Below are 17,236 nucleotides of genomic sequence, written 5' to 3'. Positions count from 1 at the left end.
CGCGCTGGACCTGCGACGACCTGCGCCGAAGTCCGAGCGGTTGAAAACCAGGTGCGACGGTTAAGGCCGTTTCCTGGTGTTCTGGCTCCGCCCATTCCGCCTGTCCAATCGCAATTGCGTCCTCTAGTGGGGGCGTGACCATGAAGCCCAGGGCTCCTTGGGCCCCGCCTCGCTCGCGCTTCTACTTGCTATGCTGCGTCACTTCCGGCGCGTGCGTCCGGCGTCCGTCCGCCGCGGGATGGCGGCTCTGAGGAGTTGGGTGACTCGGAGCGTAACCTCTCTGTTCAGGTACGGCTGCGGTAGCGGAGAGCGGGCAGCGGCGGAGAGGAGCGGGACGAGCGGTGCCGGCCAGTGCGTCGGCCCCAGGCCGCGGGCTGCCGCGTCCCGCCTCCTTCTGAAGTTTGAGGAAGGCCCCCGCCTTCGTCCCCGTCCTTCATCAGTGACGGGCTCCTGAAAGCGGGTCTCCTCCCACGCCGGGGGCTGGCTTTATGGGGCCGTGGGGCCTCCAGTCCGCTCAGAGTCCCCGAGGACACTGAGGGACAGACGGGCCGCGGCGTTGGCTGCAGGCGTAGGCTGGCAGCGCGTTGTTAGAGAGTACACGTCCCAGTAAACTCCGCCACCGGGTGCCAGCGGTGCTCTCCGGCTGCTGGCTCCCGCTGTGCTAGTGGGAACCATGGAGACACCTGGAACCCAGGCCCCGGGTCCGAAGCTAAATCCTGCGGAGTTTTATGTTGGCGTCAAGTTGCTAAGCAGCTGAGGCAACTTTTAAACTTCTCCACCTAGTGGAACGCGCCCAAGCGCGCTGGCCTGTAGCTCTCGCTGGGCTGGAACTCAGACGGCATGCCTCTGACTCCTGAAAGACCGCCGCCACTTCCCCGTTTAGTTGACTGCTTGGTCCAACCTCCTGCGGACCAAAGAGCCTTTTACAGATTGTTTCGTGCTTTTTAAATTTTGACTTATGTTTCCAGGTACGGACAGCGTTTTCCTGTCTCGGCTAACTCTAAGAAACGCTGTTTCTCAGAATTGGTAAAACCATGGCACAAAACTATGTTGACTGGATTCGGTGTGGCACTGTGTGCGGTTCCTATTGCTCAGGTAAGGGACGGTCATGTGACTATCGTAGGCTAAAAGTGACGGGTCAGGGAAAGAACACCTGGACCCTGATTTGACCTGGAGACTTTCCAGGTGTTAGTGAACTCCAGAGCATCGGACGAGCTGCCACCCTTCCACTGGTACCACCTTCCCTGATACCATGTACTGTACCAGCATCTTCTGAGCTGAGCAGATTTCCCGTTTTCATTATCTGATGGTGAAGAAAGAGTGCTGTTACCATATTTTGCCCCCATTCCACCAGCCCTGAAACTGAGCATCCATTTAACTGGGAAGTAGGCCTTTTTGTTCTTGTACCAGAGTTGAAAAGGATAAAGTTTGTGAATGAGCTCCTTAACCTTTGAGGGTCGTAAAGGAATTGAAGTGGGGGATAGGCAGAAACAGGAGGAGCCTTGTGTCTCTGAGGATGGGGGACTGTTTCCTGGGACTTCACATGCCTTTTTTTTTTTTTTTTTTTAATGGTTTAGTCTTCACTGAGGTAATTGTCAAGTGCTCTGGCACTGGAGAGCGCATCCAGTGATTGTTCTTGTGACTATAAGGAAGTTAGAGGTTGCTTGGCTGTTGCTAGCAACCATCTTAGATCCTACCAGTTTAGACTGACTTACCTGAGGAGAAACTTCTATTGTAGAGACCTCCTGTTTTTGAGGATAAGCACTGGGAGGATAGGATTAGTAGTTGAATGAAGAACTATAATAAGTGAGGCCAGAGTTAACCAGGAATCAGAATCCGGCCACCTAATCAGTACCCGGGATAAACAGTACTTAAAGTTGCATAAAGGAAAGGGTGAAATCAAAGAACATGATAGTCTGTTGATAGGAGTCGTTCATTCAGCAAACTTTATTGAACAACTTCTTGTGCCATATACTAGGAAGGCAAGAGGGAGAGAAAATACAAATTTTTACTATTGTAAAACATACATTAGGGTAGAAAAAAACAAATATAAGTTGAGTATGGTGGTACATTTCTATAATCCCAGCACTGGGGGAAGGCTCAGGCAAGAAAATCAAGTTTCAGGCTAGTTTAGGTTAGTTATATCTTGAGATGTTCAAAAAAGATGCTCAAAACACAGACATACACACACACACACACACACACACACACACACACACACACACCTGGATGGTAGTTGCACATGCCTTTAATCCCAGCACTTATGCCAGGTGGGGGAGGCTGGAGAGATGGCTCAGTGGTTAGGCTCCTCTCCAGAGGTCCTGAGTTCAATTCCCAGCACCCACATGGTGGCTCACAACCATCTGGAATGGGATCTGATGCCCTCTTCTGACATTCAGGCTCTGTATGCAGATAGAGACTCATATACATACAATAAATTAGAAAATAATCAAAGTTTTGGGCTGGAGAGATGGCTCAGAAGTCAGGAGCAGTAGCTGCTCTTCCAGAGGACCCAGGTTTGATTCCCAGCACCCATATGGCAGCTCATACCTGGCTGTAACTCCATTTCCAGGAAATCTGATACCCTCAAACAGACACATGTGGAGGCATGCATATAAAATCCCATGCATATGAATTTTTTTTTAAAGGCACCAAAAGAAAAGGCCAGGAGGTGGTAGTACACACTTTTAATCCCAGCACTCGGGAGGCAGACGCAGACTGAGTTCAAGGCCAGCCTAGTCTACAGAGTGAGTTCCAGGACAGCCAGGGCTGTTAAACAGAGAAGACCTGTCTCAGAAGAAAAACAGTCCATTGGTGATATAATGTGAAAAAAATACAGTGCAGTATGTGAGACTGCTTCATTTATGGATGCTTTGAGAAAGCTGACTGAGCAACCTGGGTGAGGGAGAGGACTCCAGCAGAAGGGCTTACAGGCAAGCCTAGAAGCTGTATTTTGTGTGGTGTGCAGCAAAGCAAGGTGGGTGGAGTAGAGTGAGGCCAGAGAGATAACCAGGGATCAAATACTATGACTGGTGTTTGTGGTTCATTGTGGGGCTTTGGATTTTCTCTGAAGACCTGGGAGGATTTGTACTTGGAATATTATGATCTGGCTAATGTTACAGTTGAGATGAGGTGCTGGCTGGCAGGAAGCAGAGGAGCGAGGGAAAAGCTGTTTCTACCTGAACTGCTGTCTGCTGGGGTAGAGGAGTAGATCTCCATCAGAAGAAAGTGACATTTGGAAATGGCAGTGAGCAGCTGATAGGAAACTGATGGGTCTTTCTAGTCCCTGGCTATGTGTTTATGGAGTAGAGCTTGTGGGTGAGAGTATCAGAGGGCAGCTGCAAGAAGGGTTGTCTGTCGGCAGCCAAGTGCCTCCTTAACAGCTGGGTCATCTTGCCAGCCCCAAACAAGGTTCTTTTTTGCCCCTTTGAGAACTGTGGGGTTTGTCTTCTCTTCACTTTGAGCTTTCTAAGTCCTGGTTACTAGTCAGTTCTGGGCTACAGGACTCGAGCCCCATAGTCACTGTCCTGCAGTGTGGGTCTGCTGCTGTCAGAGCTCCGTGACTCTGTTATGTACTACAGAGCTAACTGCAGTCTAGTTCTGCCTGCACTGCAGTAGCCTAACCAGTTGTATCTTTCTCATGCCAACCAGACTTTCTTTTCCTTCCTTCCTTCCAAGGACCTCAGCCATTCTAGTCCTACCTTCAGTACCAAGTCACATCCTATTAAAGTAAGCTGAGAGATGTATGTTTTTGTTTTTGGTTTGGTTTGGTTTTTGGTTTTTCAAGACAGGGTTTCTCTGTGTTAGCCCTGGCTGTCCTGGAATTCACTCTGTAGACCAGGCTAGCCTCGAACTCAGAAATCAACCTGCCTCTGCCTCCCAAGTGCTGGGATTTAAGGCGTGTGCCACCACCGCCCAGCGAGATGTATGTTTTGATGTTTGATGACAGTCTGTGTGGCACTATGTTGGGTCAGTAGAACATGAGAAAGCACAGGCTTGGAAGAAGATTTGCTTTGATGTTTAATTGAATGTGTGATTTCTAGGGAAAGTCACGTGACTGTTCTGTGCATAGACTCCATTGTCTGTAAAAAGTAGTAATACCCACAGTGCAAATGGGTGAAAATACTTTGTAAAGTTAATGTTACTATTCTCGGGTTTTCAAGGTGCTGTGTCAAAAGTTAGCTTCCCACCTAGCCTTAAAGAGACGTTAAAACCCAGGGCTGGTGTACCCAGGGGGGCCTCCATCCACTCAGAGGAGAAGGGGGTTGGTGGGGGAAGGATTGTGGGAGAAGGTGATGAGGGGACTGCTGATCAGGATATAAAGTGAATAAGTAAAAAAATAAAATTTAAAAAAAGTTTCCTATGAGCAGAGCTGTCATTCTGGGTAGCTCTTCAGCTAAGGTCTGTCTGAAATACAGATGTGATGAAGTTCTTGGGTCAGAAAACCATTCATAGTCATGCTGCCTTTAACAGCTGCTCTGGGGTCTCATACTCCACACAGAAAACCAAGACAGTAAATCAGAGCAACTGGTTGTGATACAGTGTGGTCTCTGTCAAGAGGAAAGAGTTACTTATTTAGATGATGGATCACTGCAGTTGTCAGTTTTTAGAGTGACTAAATTCCCATAATTCTATGTAAGGTTCCATTGATTTTTTGGTCTTCCAAAAAATTCCTGCTCTCTGATACTTGATTACTGTTTTCTAGGTATTTGTTGTTTCCTGAAGTGAACAAAGACAATGTCTGTCATTCATTCATTCACACACACACACACACACACACACACACACACACACACACACACTCTATCTGCATATAGAGCCCAAATATCAGAACAGTAGAGGGCATCAGATCATGTTTTAGATGGTTGTGAGCCACCTTGTGATTGTTAGGAACTGAACTCAGGACCTCTGGAAGAGCAGCCAGTCCTCTTAACTGCTGAGCCATCTCTCCAGCCCCAATATTTGGGTTTTTGAGATAGGGTTTCTCTGTTTATCCCTGGCTATCCTAGGAATCACTCTGTAGGCCAGGCTGGCCTCCAACTCAGAGATCTACCTGCCTCTGCCTCCAGAGTGCTGGGATTAGTAAACGTCTTTATATTTTCAGCATCTAACACCAAGATAGTGAGTGAATTGTAGCTTCATAAATGAGTTATGTTGGCCGGGCGGTGGTGGCGCACGCCTTTAATCCCAGCACTTGGGAGGCAGAGGCAGGCGGATTTCTGAGTTCGAGGCCAGCCTGGTCTACAGAGTGAGTTCCAGGACAGCCAGGGCTACAAAGAGAAACCCTATCTCGAAAAACCAAAAAAAAAAAAAAAAAAAAAAAAAAAAAAGAGAGTTATGTTGTATAAGGTGCATTGTTCTCTGGGACAGACAATGAACATAGGGAGACTTTACTCTGAGCTGTGCCTTGTGCTGCCTTATGTCATCAAAGCCTAAGAATGGTTTCCCAAAGAAGAATAAATCGGGGTGTCTTCTGAGACCACAAAGTGTTCATCTTGAGCTTTCTGTAGATTGGCAGCTGAGTGTTTGTCTTTCAGAAATCGGAGCCTCAGTCTCTAAGTAACGAAGCGTTGATGAGGAGGGCTGTGTCCTTGGTAACAGACAGCACCTCTACCTTTCTGTCTCAAACCACGTATGCGCTGATTGAAGCAATCACCGAGTATACCAAGGTACGTCACGTCTCCTTTTGTGCAGTCTAGTTTTTTAGTGTTGCGATAGAATCCGGAGGTTTATGGGTGCTGGCCTACCACCCTCATTCCCCTCTTAAGCACTGCTTTGCTAACCAGAAGTTTGCAAACTGGCTCGTAATCACCTCTGGTCTAAAAGCTGTGTTCATATTTTATTGGAACTTAGCCAGGCTTTTATGTATGGATTGAAAGTTTAGCTTTAGCAGAAGTCATAAGACTCTTGGGTCCCAGATATTTACAGTATAGCCCTTTAAGAAAAATGTTGCTGAGGGCTGGGCTTTCGTAGTAGCTCATTTGGTGAGTGTTTGCCTCTGTTTTATTCTCATATGCTTGGTGTTTATCTCTTATGCTTGGTGTACGTAGTCCCTGGGCTTGGGAGGTAGAGGCAGGAAGGTGAGAAGGTCAAGGCCAATTTGAACTGCAGGACTCCCTGCATGAAGTCTCCAAGCGTAGGCTTTTGTATTTCTCAGGAGTTCCTTTCCCCTTTATTTTATACAGAAATCTTAATAACTCGCCTGGTTCCATAGGGTTGAGATAGGGTCTGCAGTCCTCACTGTCTCCTCAAGAGTGTCCCTGTGCTCTAGTCCCAGCTGCCCTGGGGGGTGGGGGGGTAGGTGGGGCCATCCTGGGCAGCACAAGTACAGCAAGACACTGTCTCCTCCTCTCTCTCTCTGCACTGTATTCTCTATCTGAATACAGTGCTAGTTTTCGTTTTTTTGGTTTTTTTCTGAGAAAGCCTTGTAGCTCTAGAACTTGCTATTTAGACTAGTCTAGCCTTGAATTCAGAGATTGCATTGCTAACAAAAATTTAAAAGGCAGGCTGTGTGTGACCCTAGCATTCTAGAGCCAGAGGTAGTCAGATCTCTGAATTCTAGACCAGCCTAGTTGACATAGAACCTGTCTCTATGCTGTGCGCTGGTTGGGGAAGGCTAGAGAGATGGCTCAGTGGTTAAGAGCACTGACTGCTCTTCCAGAGGTCCTGAGTTCAATTCCTAGCACCCACATGGTGGCTCACAACCATCTGGAATGGGGTCTGATGCCCTCTTCTGACATTCAGGCTCTGTATGCAGATAGAGACTCATATACATACAATAAATTAGAAAATAATCAAAGTTTTGGGCTGGAGAGATGGCTCAGAAGTCAGGAGCAGTAGCTGCTCTTCCAGAGGACCCAGGTTTGATTCCCAGCACCCATATGGCAGCTCATACCTGGCTGTAACTCCATTTCCAGGAAATCTGATACCCTCAAACAGACACATGTGGAGGCATGCATATAAAATCCCATGCATATGAATTTTTTTTTAAAGGCACCAAAAGAAAAGGCCAGGAGGTGGTAGTACACACTTTTAATCCCAGCACTCAGGCAGCAGACGCAAACAGTTCTCTGAGTTCAAGGCCAGCCTAGTCTACAGAGTGAGTTCCAGGACAACCAGAGCTACACAAACCCTGTCTCAAACAAAAAAGCACCCTATGTGTGTGTGTGGGGGGGGGGGGGGGATTGTAGGGGACAGGAGGCAGTGATGTTGGACTCTAAGCTAGAATCACACAGGTGGTTGTGAGCTGCCCAGTGTCAGCTCTGCCGCTAATTTCAGTGTTTGTTTGAGGCAGGAAAACTGGGCTGCCCGCTCACGACAGTCCTTCTGACAATGATCCGCATGACACCCAAGGGCTGGTCTTGCCCTCTAGCCCTGGCTAAGGAGGAAAGAGATCCCCACAGCTCAGTGGATTTGCTCCGTTGGTGGTCTTGAACTTGAAATCCTCCTGCCACAGACTCTTGAGTGTTGGGATTACAGGACAGACTACCACCCCAGGACTTAGTTATCTGAAGGTATAAACACCACTAGTCCTTTCAGGGAGCCTCTCTTGACTCACTTATCATTCTGTTTGTAGGCTGTTTATACGTTAGTGTCTCTGTATCGACAATATACAAGTTTACTTGGGAAGATGAATTCCCAGGAGGAAGATGAGGTGTGGCAGGTGATTATAGGAGCCAGAGTTGAGGTGAGTGAACTGTCAGTCATTTCCACATAATGGTCTTCATTGTGGCACCTAAACTGTGTTAACCCCTTCATGGTGTCTGGAGCTCTTTTCTAAACTTGCAGATGACTTCAAAACAGCAGGAGTACTTGAAGCTGGAGACCACGTGGATGACAGCAGTCGGCCTTTCAGAGATGGCTGCAGAGGCCGCCTATCAAACTGGTAGTTAAAGGGTTGGGGTTTTGTTTTTTATTTTTAATTTAGTTGTTAAACAAAGACAATATTATCTGATGATACAAATTACCTTTCAGAGCAGTGATTCTCAACCTTCCTAAAGCTGTGACCCTTTAATACAGTTCATGTTACAACCCCCAACCATGACTTTATTTTGTTGCTATAATTGTAATTTTGTTATGGTTATAAATCATAATGCAAATATCTGATATGCAAGATATCTGATTTGCAATGCCCAATGGAGTTGTGACGACCACAGTGGAGAACAGCTGGGTTAGAGGTTTTCCCCATTTTTGTGTTGTTGTTTTGAAACAGATGTGGTCTCATTGTGTAGCCTTGGCTAGCCTGAAACTCACTAGATGTAGACCAAGCTGGTCTCGGACTCACTGGTCTTCCTGCTTCAGCCTCCCAGGTTGCAGACATGAACCACCACATCAAGCTTTAACAGTTTTGTTTGCAGTCACAGAAGTCAGGCCGCAGCTGCTGTCAGTGTTTCTAAATAGCTTTCAGGGCTTTATCCTTTAAACTGAAGGACAGGTCATAAGTGATATGAACCTCTAAGATAACGAGTACATAGAGCTGAAACTTGTAACACTCTGGTGGCACTTGATAGGGACTTTATTGTGGAGCTAGAACTGCCACTGCCATTCTAAAGGAAGTGACAGACTGAAACCCAGCCTTTGCGTCCTCTCTCCTCGTGTGCAAAGGCCTATAATCCTAACACTTGGGAGGCTGAGGCAGGAGGGTATCTGTAAATCCTGAAACTAGCTAGCCTGGGCTAATTTCAATATAAGACTTGTCTCAAACAAACAATACAGGTTAACATACTGGAAATGGGGAACCTCAAGAGCTTCGTCCTCTTACTTTAGTGCCCAACAGAGAAAATGTATGTGGTTTTCCTTTCAGTACCAAGATGTGATTTGACTGTCACTGTCAATCCAGTGGACCTAAAAGAAATGATTAAATGTTCAACATGTAATCAGATCCAGTCCCAAATAGATGGGTACTTTTTATTACCTCAAAATATCAGATTGACCTTTATAGTTTTAAGTTGTAAAGGTGATGTTTTTAAGTAGTGGGGTGATTTGTTTTTCATGAGACAGGGTTTCTCTGTGTGTAGTCCTGGCTGGCCTCAAAGTCATAGGGATCCACTTGTCTCCCATGTGCTGGGATTAGAGATGTATGTCACTGCCACCACTAGCACCCAGCTGAGGAGAGTGTTGGGACAGCCTGCCTCCAAGTGCTGGGACTGTAGGCACGAACCACACCAGTCCCCCCAGTCTCCCCACAGGCTTTACTTTTTTTTAGAAAACCAGTGCTATGTAATTGCAGAAAAATGAGAACACTTGAAGCTTGAACAATAAGAGATTCTGAAACACGAGCATGAGAATGCTGAGGCTCACCATGCGCTGGGCAGCCTCCTCCCAGTTAGTGCTGAGAACTGACCGCACCAGGAGCCTCCTGGGGACCCTCTGCCACTGCTGCAGGGAAAAAAAAAATCTCTTCAGAAATATTAAACTGTGGGCCAAAACTTTTTTTCAGAGAAAAGTCTTAAATCCTATAAGATACTAGAAAGAGGAAGTAGGACCAGACTGTACCAGTTGGTTTACCCAGCAAACAGACTAAAGTTATGTATTTGGTTAAACAGGTTTTCCCATCTGCCTCCACTTCTAGAAGTACAATTCATGAGTCAAGTCTGAAAGGAGAAACTTACTTCTCTAAAACTTGGGAAAGTTTGACTATAAAGTAGTTGGGAGTGAAAGCATGGAGAGCTTTTGAGCCTGGGGTGGTGACCTTAGGTCCTGGGATCCTGCACCATAAAAAGAAGTGGGAAGAGCGGGCAGAGAAAACATGACAGATTTAGATGAGGCAGAAGATGAAATAAACTCCAAGCAGTGCTGGTGCACACCTTTAATCTCAGCACTGGCTGGGAGGGAAGCAGGAGGATTTGTGAGTTCAAGACCAGCCCAGTCTAGGACAAGAAAAACTTGCCTCAAAAAAACAAAAAAGAAAGAAAATACAGACTAAGGGATTGGGAGCCAGTACAGTGCCCAGTTCAATCCATAGCACGGATGAAAAAGCCAGGCATGGCGCACACCCTGGGGTTCACTGGTCAGCCTCACTTAGTGAACCTGAGGTTGCAATGAGACACACACCCAAGGTTGGCCTCTGACACGTGTGCACTCACACACATAACACAAGATACAAAGTAAAATGTAGGAACAAGGTCAACAGTATTCAGAAGAATGAACTATTAAATAAACAGGCTGTACCAGGAAAACATTCTAAGACCACCAAGATGGCATAACAGATTAAGCCACTTGCCACCAAGCCTAATGACCTGATTTTCATTTCTGGAACCCACATAGTAGAAAGAGGACTCCAGAAGTTGTCCCCACCTGCACCTGCACACTGGTACCACACACAAGTATGAAAAAGTTCTAAACTTTTTACAGAAGCATACCTGGAACAAAATAGCACAGAAAGGTGGGAAATGAAAAACTGGAAAAGCAGCCGCCGCCCTCAGAGCTAACAGCAATGTCAAGAGGAACTCAAGGACAGAGCAGCAAGGCAGAAACACACAGACTCACAGTCAAAGACTTGGGAAACATCCTGTCTTCTACCTTAGTCAGCGAGCCAGCTGGAAGGATGGGCTGGTCATCTTTCCCACCCAGCATTCACATGGGTTCTGGGATCCAAACTCAGTTCCTCGCACTTGGGCGGCAAGCAGTTAACCACCGAGCCACCTCACAGCAGGTTTAGTTTGCTTCTGTAGCACTGATCATCAAGGCCCTTCGGCCCACTACCCACGTTCCCGGTCTCTGATGTCTAGACACGGTTCCTGTGGCCGCTCCTTGGCATGCGTGGTTTCTTCACACCTCCAACCACAAAAGCCAGGCCCTTCAGTATCTCAGTCTAGGGGCAGAGATGCTCAGTGGTTAGAGTGCTTGCTGCCCTTGTAGACCCACATCAGGCCACTCAAGGCTGCCTGTAAGTACAGATCTAAGGGACCTGGTGTCCTCCTCTGGCCTCCCTTGGCATCCACTCACCATAGACAATCAAAAATATTTTAAAAAACAATTCCAGGCTGAAGAAGGAATTACTAGAAATTTTAAAGTGTTTAGAATTCTGAGAACAAGTCCAGGTCTGTAACACAGCCAGGGGATTGTAAAGCAGCTCCTGGGGCTGGGGAGCCACCTCAGCTTCCTGCCACAGAAGGGTGAGGGCCTGAGTTTGGATCCCCACCATCCATGTGAAACATACCTCTAACCCCACGTTAGGAAGGCAGAGACAAAGGGGGATCCGTGGAGCTTGCTGGAAGCCTAGCCAGTTAATGGTCTTCTGACTCCGTGAGAGGCCCTATCAAAGTTATATGGAGAACCCTCACCTCCACACATGACATGCCTGTAATACCCACACTTGAGAGGTGGAAGTGAGTGGCGGGCTGTCTTTCCTGCAGTAGGTACCAAATATAAATTAGGCTTTTAACTCAGTAAATTATACAAAAAGTGTACTTAGGGACTGCTAAGGGTGCTGATATCCTGAGTGTGATCCACAAGACAGTCAGTGGCAAGAGAGCACACTGCTGCAAGCTGTGCCGTCTGCCACAGGCGCACCAGCCACTCGATAAGTAATGAAAACACTCATGAAAAGCAGGCTCAAAACCAGGCAAAAGCAAAAATGAGAGCTAAGATTATTAAAAATAAGATTAACTAAGCAGGGTCAGAAGACTAAAGCAGATGACAGTGGGTGTGAACTCTGAAGAGAAACGATTTGAAGAAAGCTATTAAACACTAGCACCAGCTGACACATGACACAGCTAAACACTAGATGGTGTCCCCAAGAGTCTCCATTCTAATGCTAAAAGAACAGTGTTTCAGTAAAACACATGATCTAGGTACAAAAGCATTTGGTTTCTTCTCCCTTAAGAGAAAAATGTTAAATATAATAAAAGCTGCATCTGAAGACCACATAAATCTGAAATACATTGAAGAATCTATAAAAGACTAATAATGAAAGTTGAAATTCAATTCAAAGATGAATGCCAAGACCAGGCTATTTTGGAGGAAGAGTTAGATATTCAAAAACTAAAATTCCAGGTAGGAGATGGCTCAGCTGGTAGCATGCTTGTTGAGATGTCTAGCACCCATTCAGAAACAAGCTGAGTGTGGCATACCTGCTGTACACCCACAGACTGGGTCTCTTATCTCCTGAGGGCTTGCCTGGCTAACTTACTCAGCCACCTAGGCTAGTGCTGACAAGCCTGTGGTGTACATCTGTGACGCCAACAGCACAGATGCAGAGATAGCTGAACATACACCCACACCAGTGTGTGCAGATGGAGCTCCCACCTGGGTATGTGTTGTGCCTTACAGGGTGAGACAGGAGGAGAATTCAAGGCCAGTCTGGAATATATATGGAGACCAGAGTTTTTTGTCTTAACAATTAGGTGCATGTGAATGCAGGTGTCCCCAGAGTGCAGGGCATCAAGATCCCCTGGACCTTGGGTTGTAAAGGTAGTTGAGCCGCCTAACATGGGGTGCTCCCCAACCTGGATCCTCTGGAACAGCAAGCACTCTTGACCACTCAGTCATCTCTCTAGCATCCAATCCTCATCTCCTCAAAGGAACTAAGATGCAGACCTAAACTCAGATGCCAGTATGTCAAGTCAGGTAACCTCACAAGGGCTGAGCTGCCAGCCTCAGGCTTTCATGTGTGACTTCTGTCCTTACTGTGATGCTCAGTGCAACTGTCCATCTTTTGACAGGAGCAGATCAGGCCTCCATAACTGCCAGGAATCACATCCAGTTGGTGAAGTCACAGGTGCAGGAGGTGCGCCAGCTATCCCAGAAAGCGGAGACCAAGCTGGCTGAGGCACAGACACAAGAGCTGCACCAGAAAGCACAGGAAGCGAGTGAGGAGGGGGCTGACCAGGAAGAGGAGGCCTACCTGCGTGAAGATTGAGGGCTTGAGCCCAGTGCCCTGTTCCATCCACTCTGGGGAAAGCAGGGGATGGCATCCACCTAATGTCATCCTAACTGCAGAAGCTAACAGGTTCTGCCATTGACAGTCAGACCAGAGCTTTTTGTGGGCTGTGTCTGGCCCCTTCTCTCTGCTCGCAGCCTCTCTGGCATGGTTCAGCCCTGCCCCTCAGCACAGCTCCTCTTGCTGATCTTTTACCTCACACCCAAAGCAGTTCACCAACCTGGGCCAACGGCAGAGGGCCTTTTCTGCCACACCCTTAAGTTCAATAGCTGTTTAACTACAGTTTTTAACGTTACTCTGATGTTCAAGTGTGATTTAGTGCTTGCTCCTCCACAGGGAAGGGGGAGCTCCTTGTCTGGTTTGTAACATTTCTTGTGTTTATAATGTCCTTTCTCCCTGTGAGCACAGCTCAGCTCAGGAGTTACTCAGAGTGTGAACAGTTCACCTGGTGCTCCCCCACAGGAACTTCTCCAACACGTGCTTCTTGTTCCTTCAGTCTTTGAATTTCTCTGCTATATCCAAAGGAAGTTTGGTGTTTGCATTAAAAAAAGAAAAAAAAAAAAGTCTCTGGCTGTCATGTAGCCTCTTTCCTTCACTGCCTAGGCAGTGGGAGGTGCAGGGCCCTGGGCTCCTACGGCTTCCTGGCAGCATACACTCCCACTCAGCACATGCAGGACAAGCTTGCCAGGTTTCAGCACTTTTAATCAAATAAGGTTGGTAGCATTATAAAAATAAAGGTGGTTTCCTGCTGACCAGCAGGGACCAGTTTTCAGTATTGTTTCTCCTGGTGATAGGAGTTCAGTCACTCTAAAGCTGTCTCTCACCCCACCCCTCAGGGCTAGGGTTTGTGGGTAGCTGCACACTTGAGCCTCTCATCTGTCACCAGTGCCCACATGGTCCACATCTCCAGGGGGCTTAGACGATGCACCAGCAGGAGCCCTCTGTACAGACAGGGGTCCCTGGGGTTGAGGGGCTGTTGGATCCCAAATGTCTTGAAGCCAGCATGGTGAATGGGAGTCACCCCCAGCTTCCTCAGGCACATCCCCACAAAGACATCATCAATGGGGAAGAGTTCTGCCTCCTCCATGGCTGTGTGAAGATGCCTCACAGTAGCCTGGGACATAACATAGCCTCCTCCTCCTGCATAAGGTGGATAGTGGCGGGCCCTGTACATGGAAAATGGGATGAAATATTTAACTTTGGTGTTCCTGTTGGGCCGGGCCAGGTGGATGACATCTCCCACTAGGAAGTCCTGGGCTGGATCCCAGCCCTCCAAGAACTCGAGCACATTGGGAACATGGATGAAGACGTCATCATCTCCCTTTAGTATGAAGTGGGCCTGTGTGCAGGCAGCTGCTATCCAGCGCTGCACATGCAGCTCCTTGAGTGTCAGGTTGAAGAAGTCCTCAGCAAAGTCCCACTGTAAGATGTCATCAAACTGCCAACTCTCATAGGCCAGCAGCTGGGCTGGAGGCACAGGTCCTGCCACCCCCAGGAGGAACACCAGCTTCAGCTGCCGGCCCCTAGCCCAGCTCCCAGCCCGGCCCCACGTGCTTCGAATGGCTGAACGCTGTTCAATATGCGCAGGCTGTGACTTGATAACCAGGAGCAGGAAGGTGTCCCTGGCACACTCCGAAGGCTCCAGCAAGATGGAGAAGTTTCGGCAGTGTCGATAGGTTAAGAAGAGACGATGACGACTGGGCAGGGAAAGGGAGGTGTTAACAATTGTTAGGTTGGGTGAGCACTGGCTATGGTGAGGCCTTGGCAGTGCCGAGAACTGCTGGTGGGCCTCGGAGCTGCCTGCTGGTACTCGATCCTTCAGAAAGAGCAGGCAGCAGAGCAGCAGAATCACAAGACCGCAGAACAGCACACAGCCCAACCTGCGCAACATAGTCGAAGCCCTGTGGGGAGAGAGCACCTGAGCTAGGCTCACACAGTTCCTGTTCCGGAGCAAAGTGAGTTTACTTCAGGTAAGTAATTGCCCAACTCTGGGACTTTAGGTTTTCAAAACGATCTCAGCATAGCCTTGCATAGCTTCATAGTTCAAGACCAGCATAGCCTTGAACTAGTAGCAAGTCTCTTGCCTCAGCCTCTCCAAGAGCTGAGATTATGGGGACAAGCCACTTTGCAGACGTGCTCCCTGAAGAAAAGGCTTAACTCATCTGCCCTGCCAGCCCTCACCTGCCTCCTGCCACCTTCTTGGCAGGGCTCAACATTTTCCTCCCATGTGGCTTGTAGCTATTACAAAGCTGAGACACAATAAACATCCTCAAGTTACCATATGGAATTTTAGGGGAAAGAGCATAGCTGTAGTCCTGTGTTGTTTGCATTATAAACATGAAACCTGACATTCGATCCATAGCCGAAGCCTGGTGTCAGCCTGATCTCTGGCATGTCCTGTAGTGAGCTTCTGGGTAATATAGCCCCGCAACATCAGAGTCCCAGGCCTCTTGGGAGAGGGAACTGCATGACAGGATAACAGGCAGTGGTGGGTCACAAAACATGAGACATGGGGGGAGGGGAGGGGAGGGGCTAAACCAGGAACCAAAGACAAAAAAGTGGTATTCACCTGAGTAGTTTGCCCAAGGTCTGCAATAACAAAGCCCAGCCTTAGTTTCCTTCCTGTCATTTGTCGCTTCAGGTTGCATCCTGCCTAATAGAAGTTTTCAGACTTTTTCCCCTAAGGAAGGGTCTTTGAAGTATGCTTTAATTAACCCACCAGCCTTACTAGTTTACCAAATTAACCTCATGCCCAGATAACCTCAGGCTTGCAGTGTGGCCACAGATGATGTTAATCACCCGCCTGACCTGCGTCACCTCCCCAGTGCTGGGATCCCAAGCAGGGCTGTATGTGGTCCTGGGAGAATGCTCACTACCCAAGCACTACAACTGAGCCACAGCTGGTAGCTCTTCTTGTCTCCTTCCCCTGGAGGCTGGAGTCACAGCCAGAGCCAGAGCCACACCTAAATATGGGAAACAACGGTACAGCTGTGGCAGCCAAATCTCTGAATACATATTACCATATCTTTCCCATCCTTCAGTTTAAAAATAAAAAGTGTCGCTTCAACCCTGTTGTCCTTAGAGATGTCTAGAGCATCTTTCCTACCATCTCCAGTGTTATAGCCAAGCAGCTAGGGGCACCCTAGCAGGCATGAGACAGACAAGATGCTGCTAAGGATGAAGTGATTGAGGAAAGGACACAGACCTTGGGATATCTGTCCAAGTGCATAAAGCAAGGGGACAAAAAGTGACAGGCAATGGCATCTGAAATGTAAATAAATAAAATACCTAAATAAATAAATAAATAAATAAGCAGGAAAAAAAAGTGACAGGCAAAGAGAACATCCAGCTCTGAGCTGAAGTGAGCCACGCAGACAAATGTGAAGACGAGAGCATCTGGCCGGCCGCTCCGAGTGCTGTTCATCAAGAGGAGCTCGGAGTGCCCTGCAAGGCTCGGGAGCCACACCTGTGGGTGACGCTCAAGTGCTGGATTAAATGGGTGCCTGTGGTTTTAACGTGATTCTTGCTGTGGCTTGGGTCAAAGACCTGGAGGGGCGGGAGGGGCCTGAGGCTGCAAGAAACCTCTGTGCCTCGCGGGGATTCTGTGACCGCACAGTGGGGATCGCAGACGTGAGAAGTCCGCTGCCATCCGGCCACTCAATGAGGGGGGGGGCCTCTGGTTTGTCCCGTGACCTGGTAGCCCGCCCACACCCACCCCAAGTCCCGGAAAAGCCCTCTTCCTTGCCCCAATCACCGTCCCGCGGGACCCGGTCCTCCCTCCGCACCCTCGGGCTCTCGGGAAAGGGCCCCGGTAACTCCATTCTTTTAACCTGAACCTAGAAGGCTGCGGTTGCCGGAGCCCGCAGCGCGGTGCGTCGGGGCAACCGCCGAGCCCAGACCTGCGACAGGGGCAACAGAAAGCCTCCCAGCAGAGGCACCGGCAGAATGCGGTTCCCGTCCTTCCCGGCAACGGGATCCAGGCGCCGCAGGCCGCGCAACCTCCCCCCCCCCCCCCCCCCCCAAGACCTAAGCTCCCCCGGGGACCACGCACCTGCACAAGCTGCGCAGCGTCTCACCGGCGCGCAAGGGATCCCCCCGCTGGGCGGGGCTTCAGGGGCAGGGGCCCACGAGGGGGCGGAGCTCCAGGAAGGGCGGGGCAATGAGTGAGGGCGGAGCTCCAAATGGAGCAACGGCGAGGCTCTTCGGGGAGGAACTTCAGGGGTGTGGGGCGGGGCTTCGGCATGGGGGCGGAGCCACGGACTCTGCCTCACCTTGCAGTCTGGCTGGGACACACTTTGGGTTGGTAGCAGCTGCAAGGCTCTTTCCTACGCCCCTTGGGTTGCCAGCGCCGAG

At 48.8% G+C, this 17,236-nt stretch overlaps 2 protein-coding genes and 1 non-coding gene across 3 annotated transcripts; 1 reads left to right on the top strand and 2 right to left on the bottom strand.

Moving 5' to 3' along the window:
* The first annotated feature begins 139 nt into the window (after nt 1-139).
* Diablo (diablo IAP-binding mitochondrial protein) lies at nt 140-13,449 on the top strand. Its single transcript, XM_076922832.1, has 6 exons — nt 140-288; nt 969-1,095; nt 5,538-5,669; nt 7,577-7,687; nt 7,789-7,885; nt 12,666-13,449. The coding sequence occupies exons 1-6, from the start codon at nt 191-193 to the stop codon at nt 12,860-12,862; spliced, it is 762 nt and encodes a 253-aa protein (XP_076778947.1). The 5' UTR covers nt 140-190; the 3' UTR covers nt 12,863-13,449.
* Nucleotides 7,280-7,417, bottom strand: LOC143438305 (small Cajal body-specific RNA 20). Its single transcript, XR_013107246.1, has one exon.
* Nucleotides 13,450-13,568: 119 nt separating the features above from the next.
* B3gnt4 (UDP-GlcNAc:betaGal beta-1,3-N-acetylglucosaminyltransferase 4) lies at nt 13,569-17,053 on the bottom strand. The gene is made up of 2 exons (XM_076922831.1): nt 16,935-17,053; nt 13,569-14,784 (listed from the first exon to the last, which is right to left on the bottom strand). Exon 2 carries the CDS (start codon nt 14,772-14,774, stop codon nt 13,722-13,724), a length of 1,053 nt encoding a protein of 350 aa, XP_076778946.1. The 5' UTR covers nt 14,775-14,784; nt 16,935-17,053; the 3' UTR covers nt 13,569-13,721.
* Between the last annotated feature and the right edge of the window lie 183 nt (nt 17,054-17,236).

This window comes from Arvicanthis niloticus, chromosome 24 (genome assembly GCF_011762505.2).
Source record: "Arvicanthis niloticus isolate mArvNil1 chromosome 24, mArvNil1.pat.X, whole genome shotgun sequence".
NCBI lineage: Eukaryota > Metazoa > Chordata > Mammalia > Rodentia > Muridae > Arvicanthis > Arvicanthis niloticus.
Note: the sequence above shows the minus strand (reverse complement) of the source record. Positions and strands in the feature narration are given on the sequence as shown.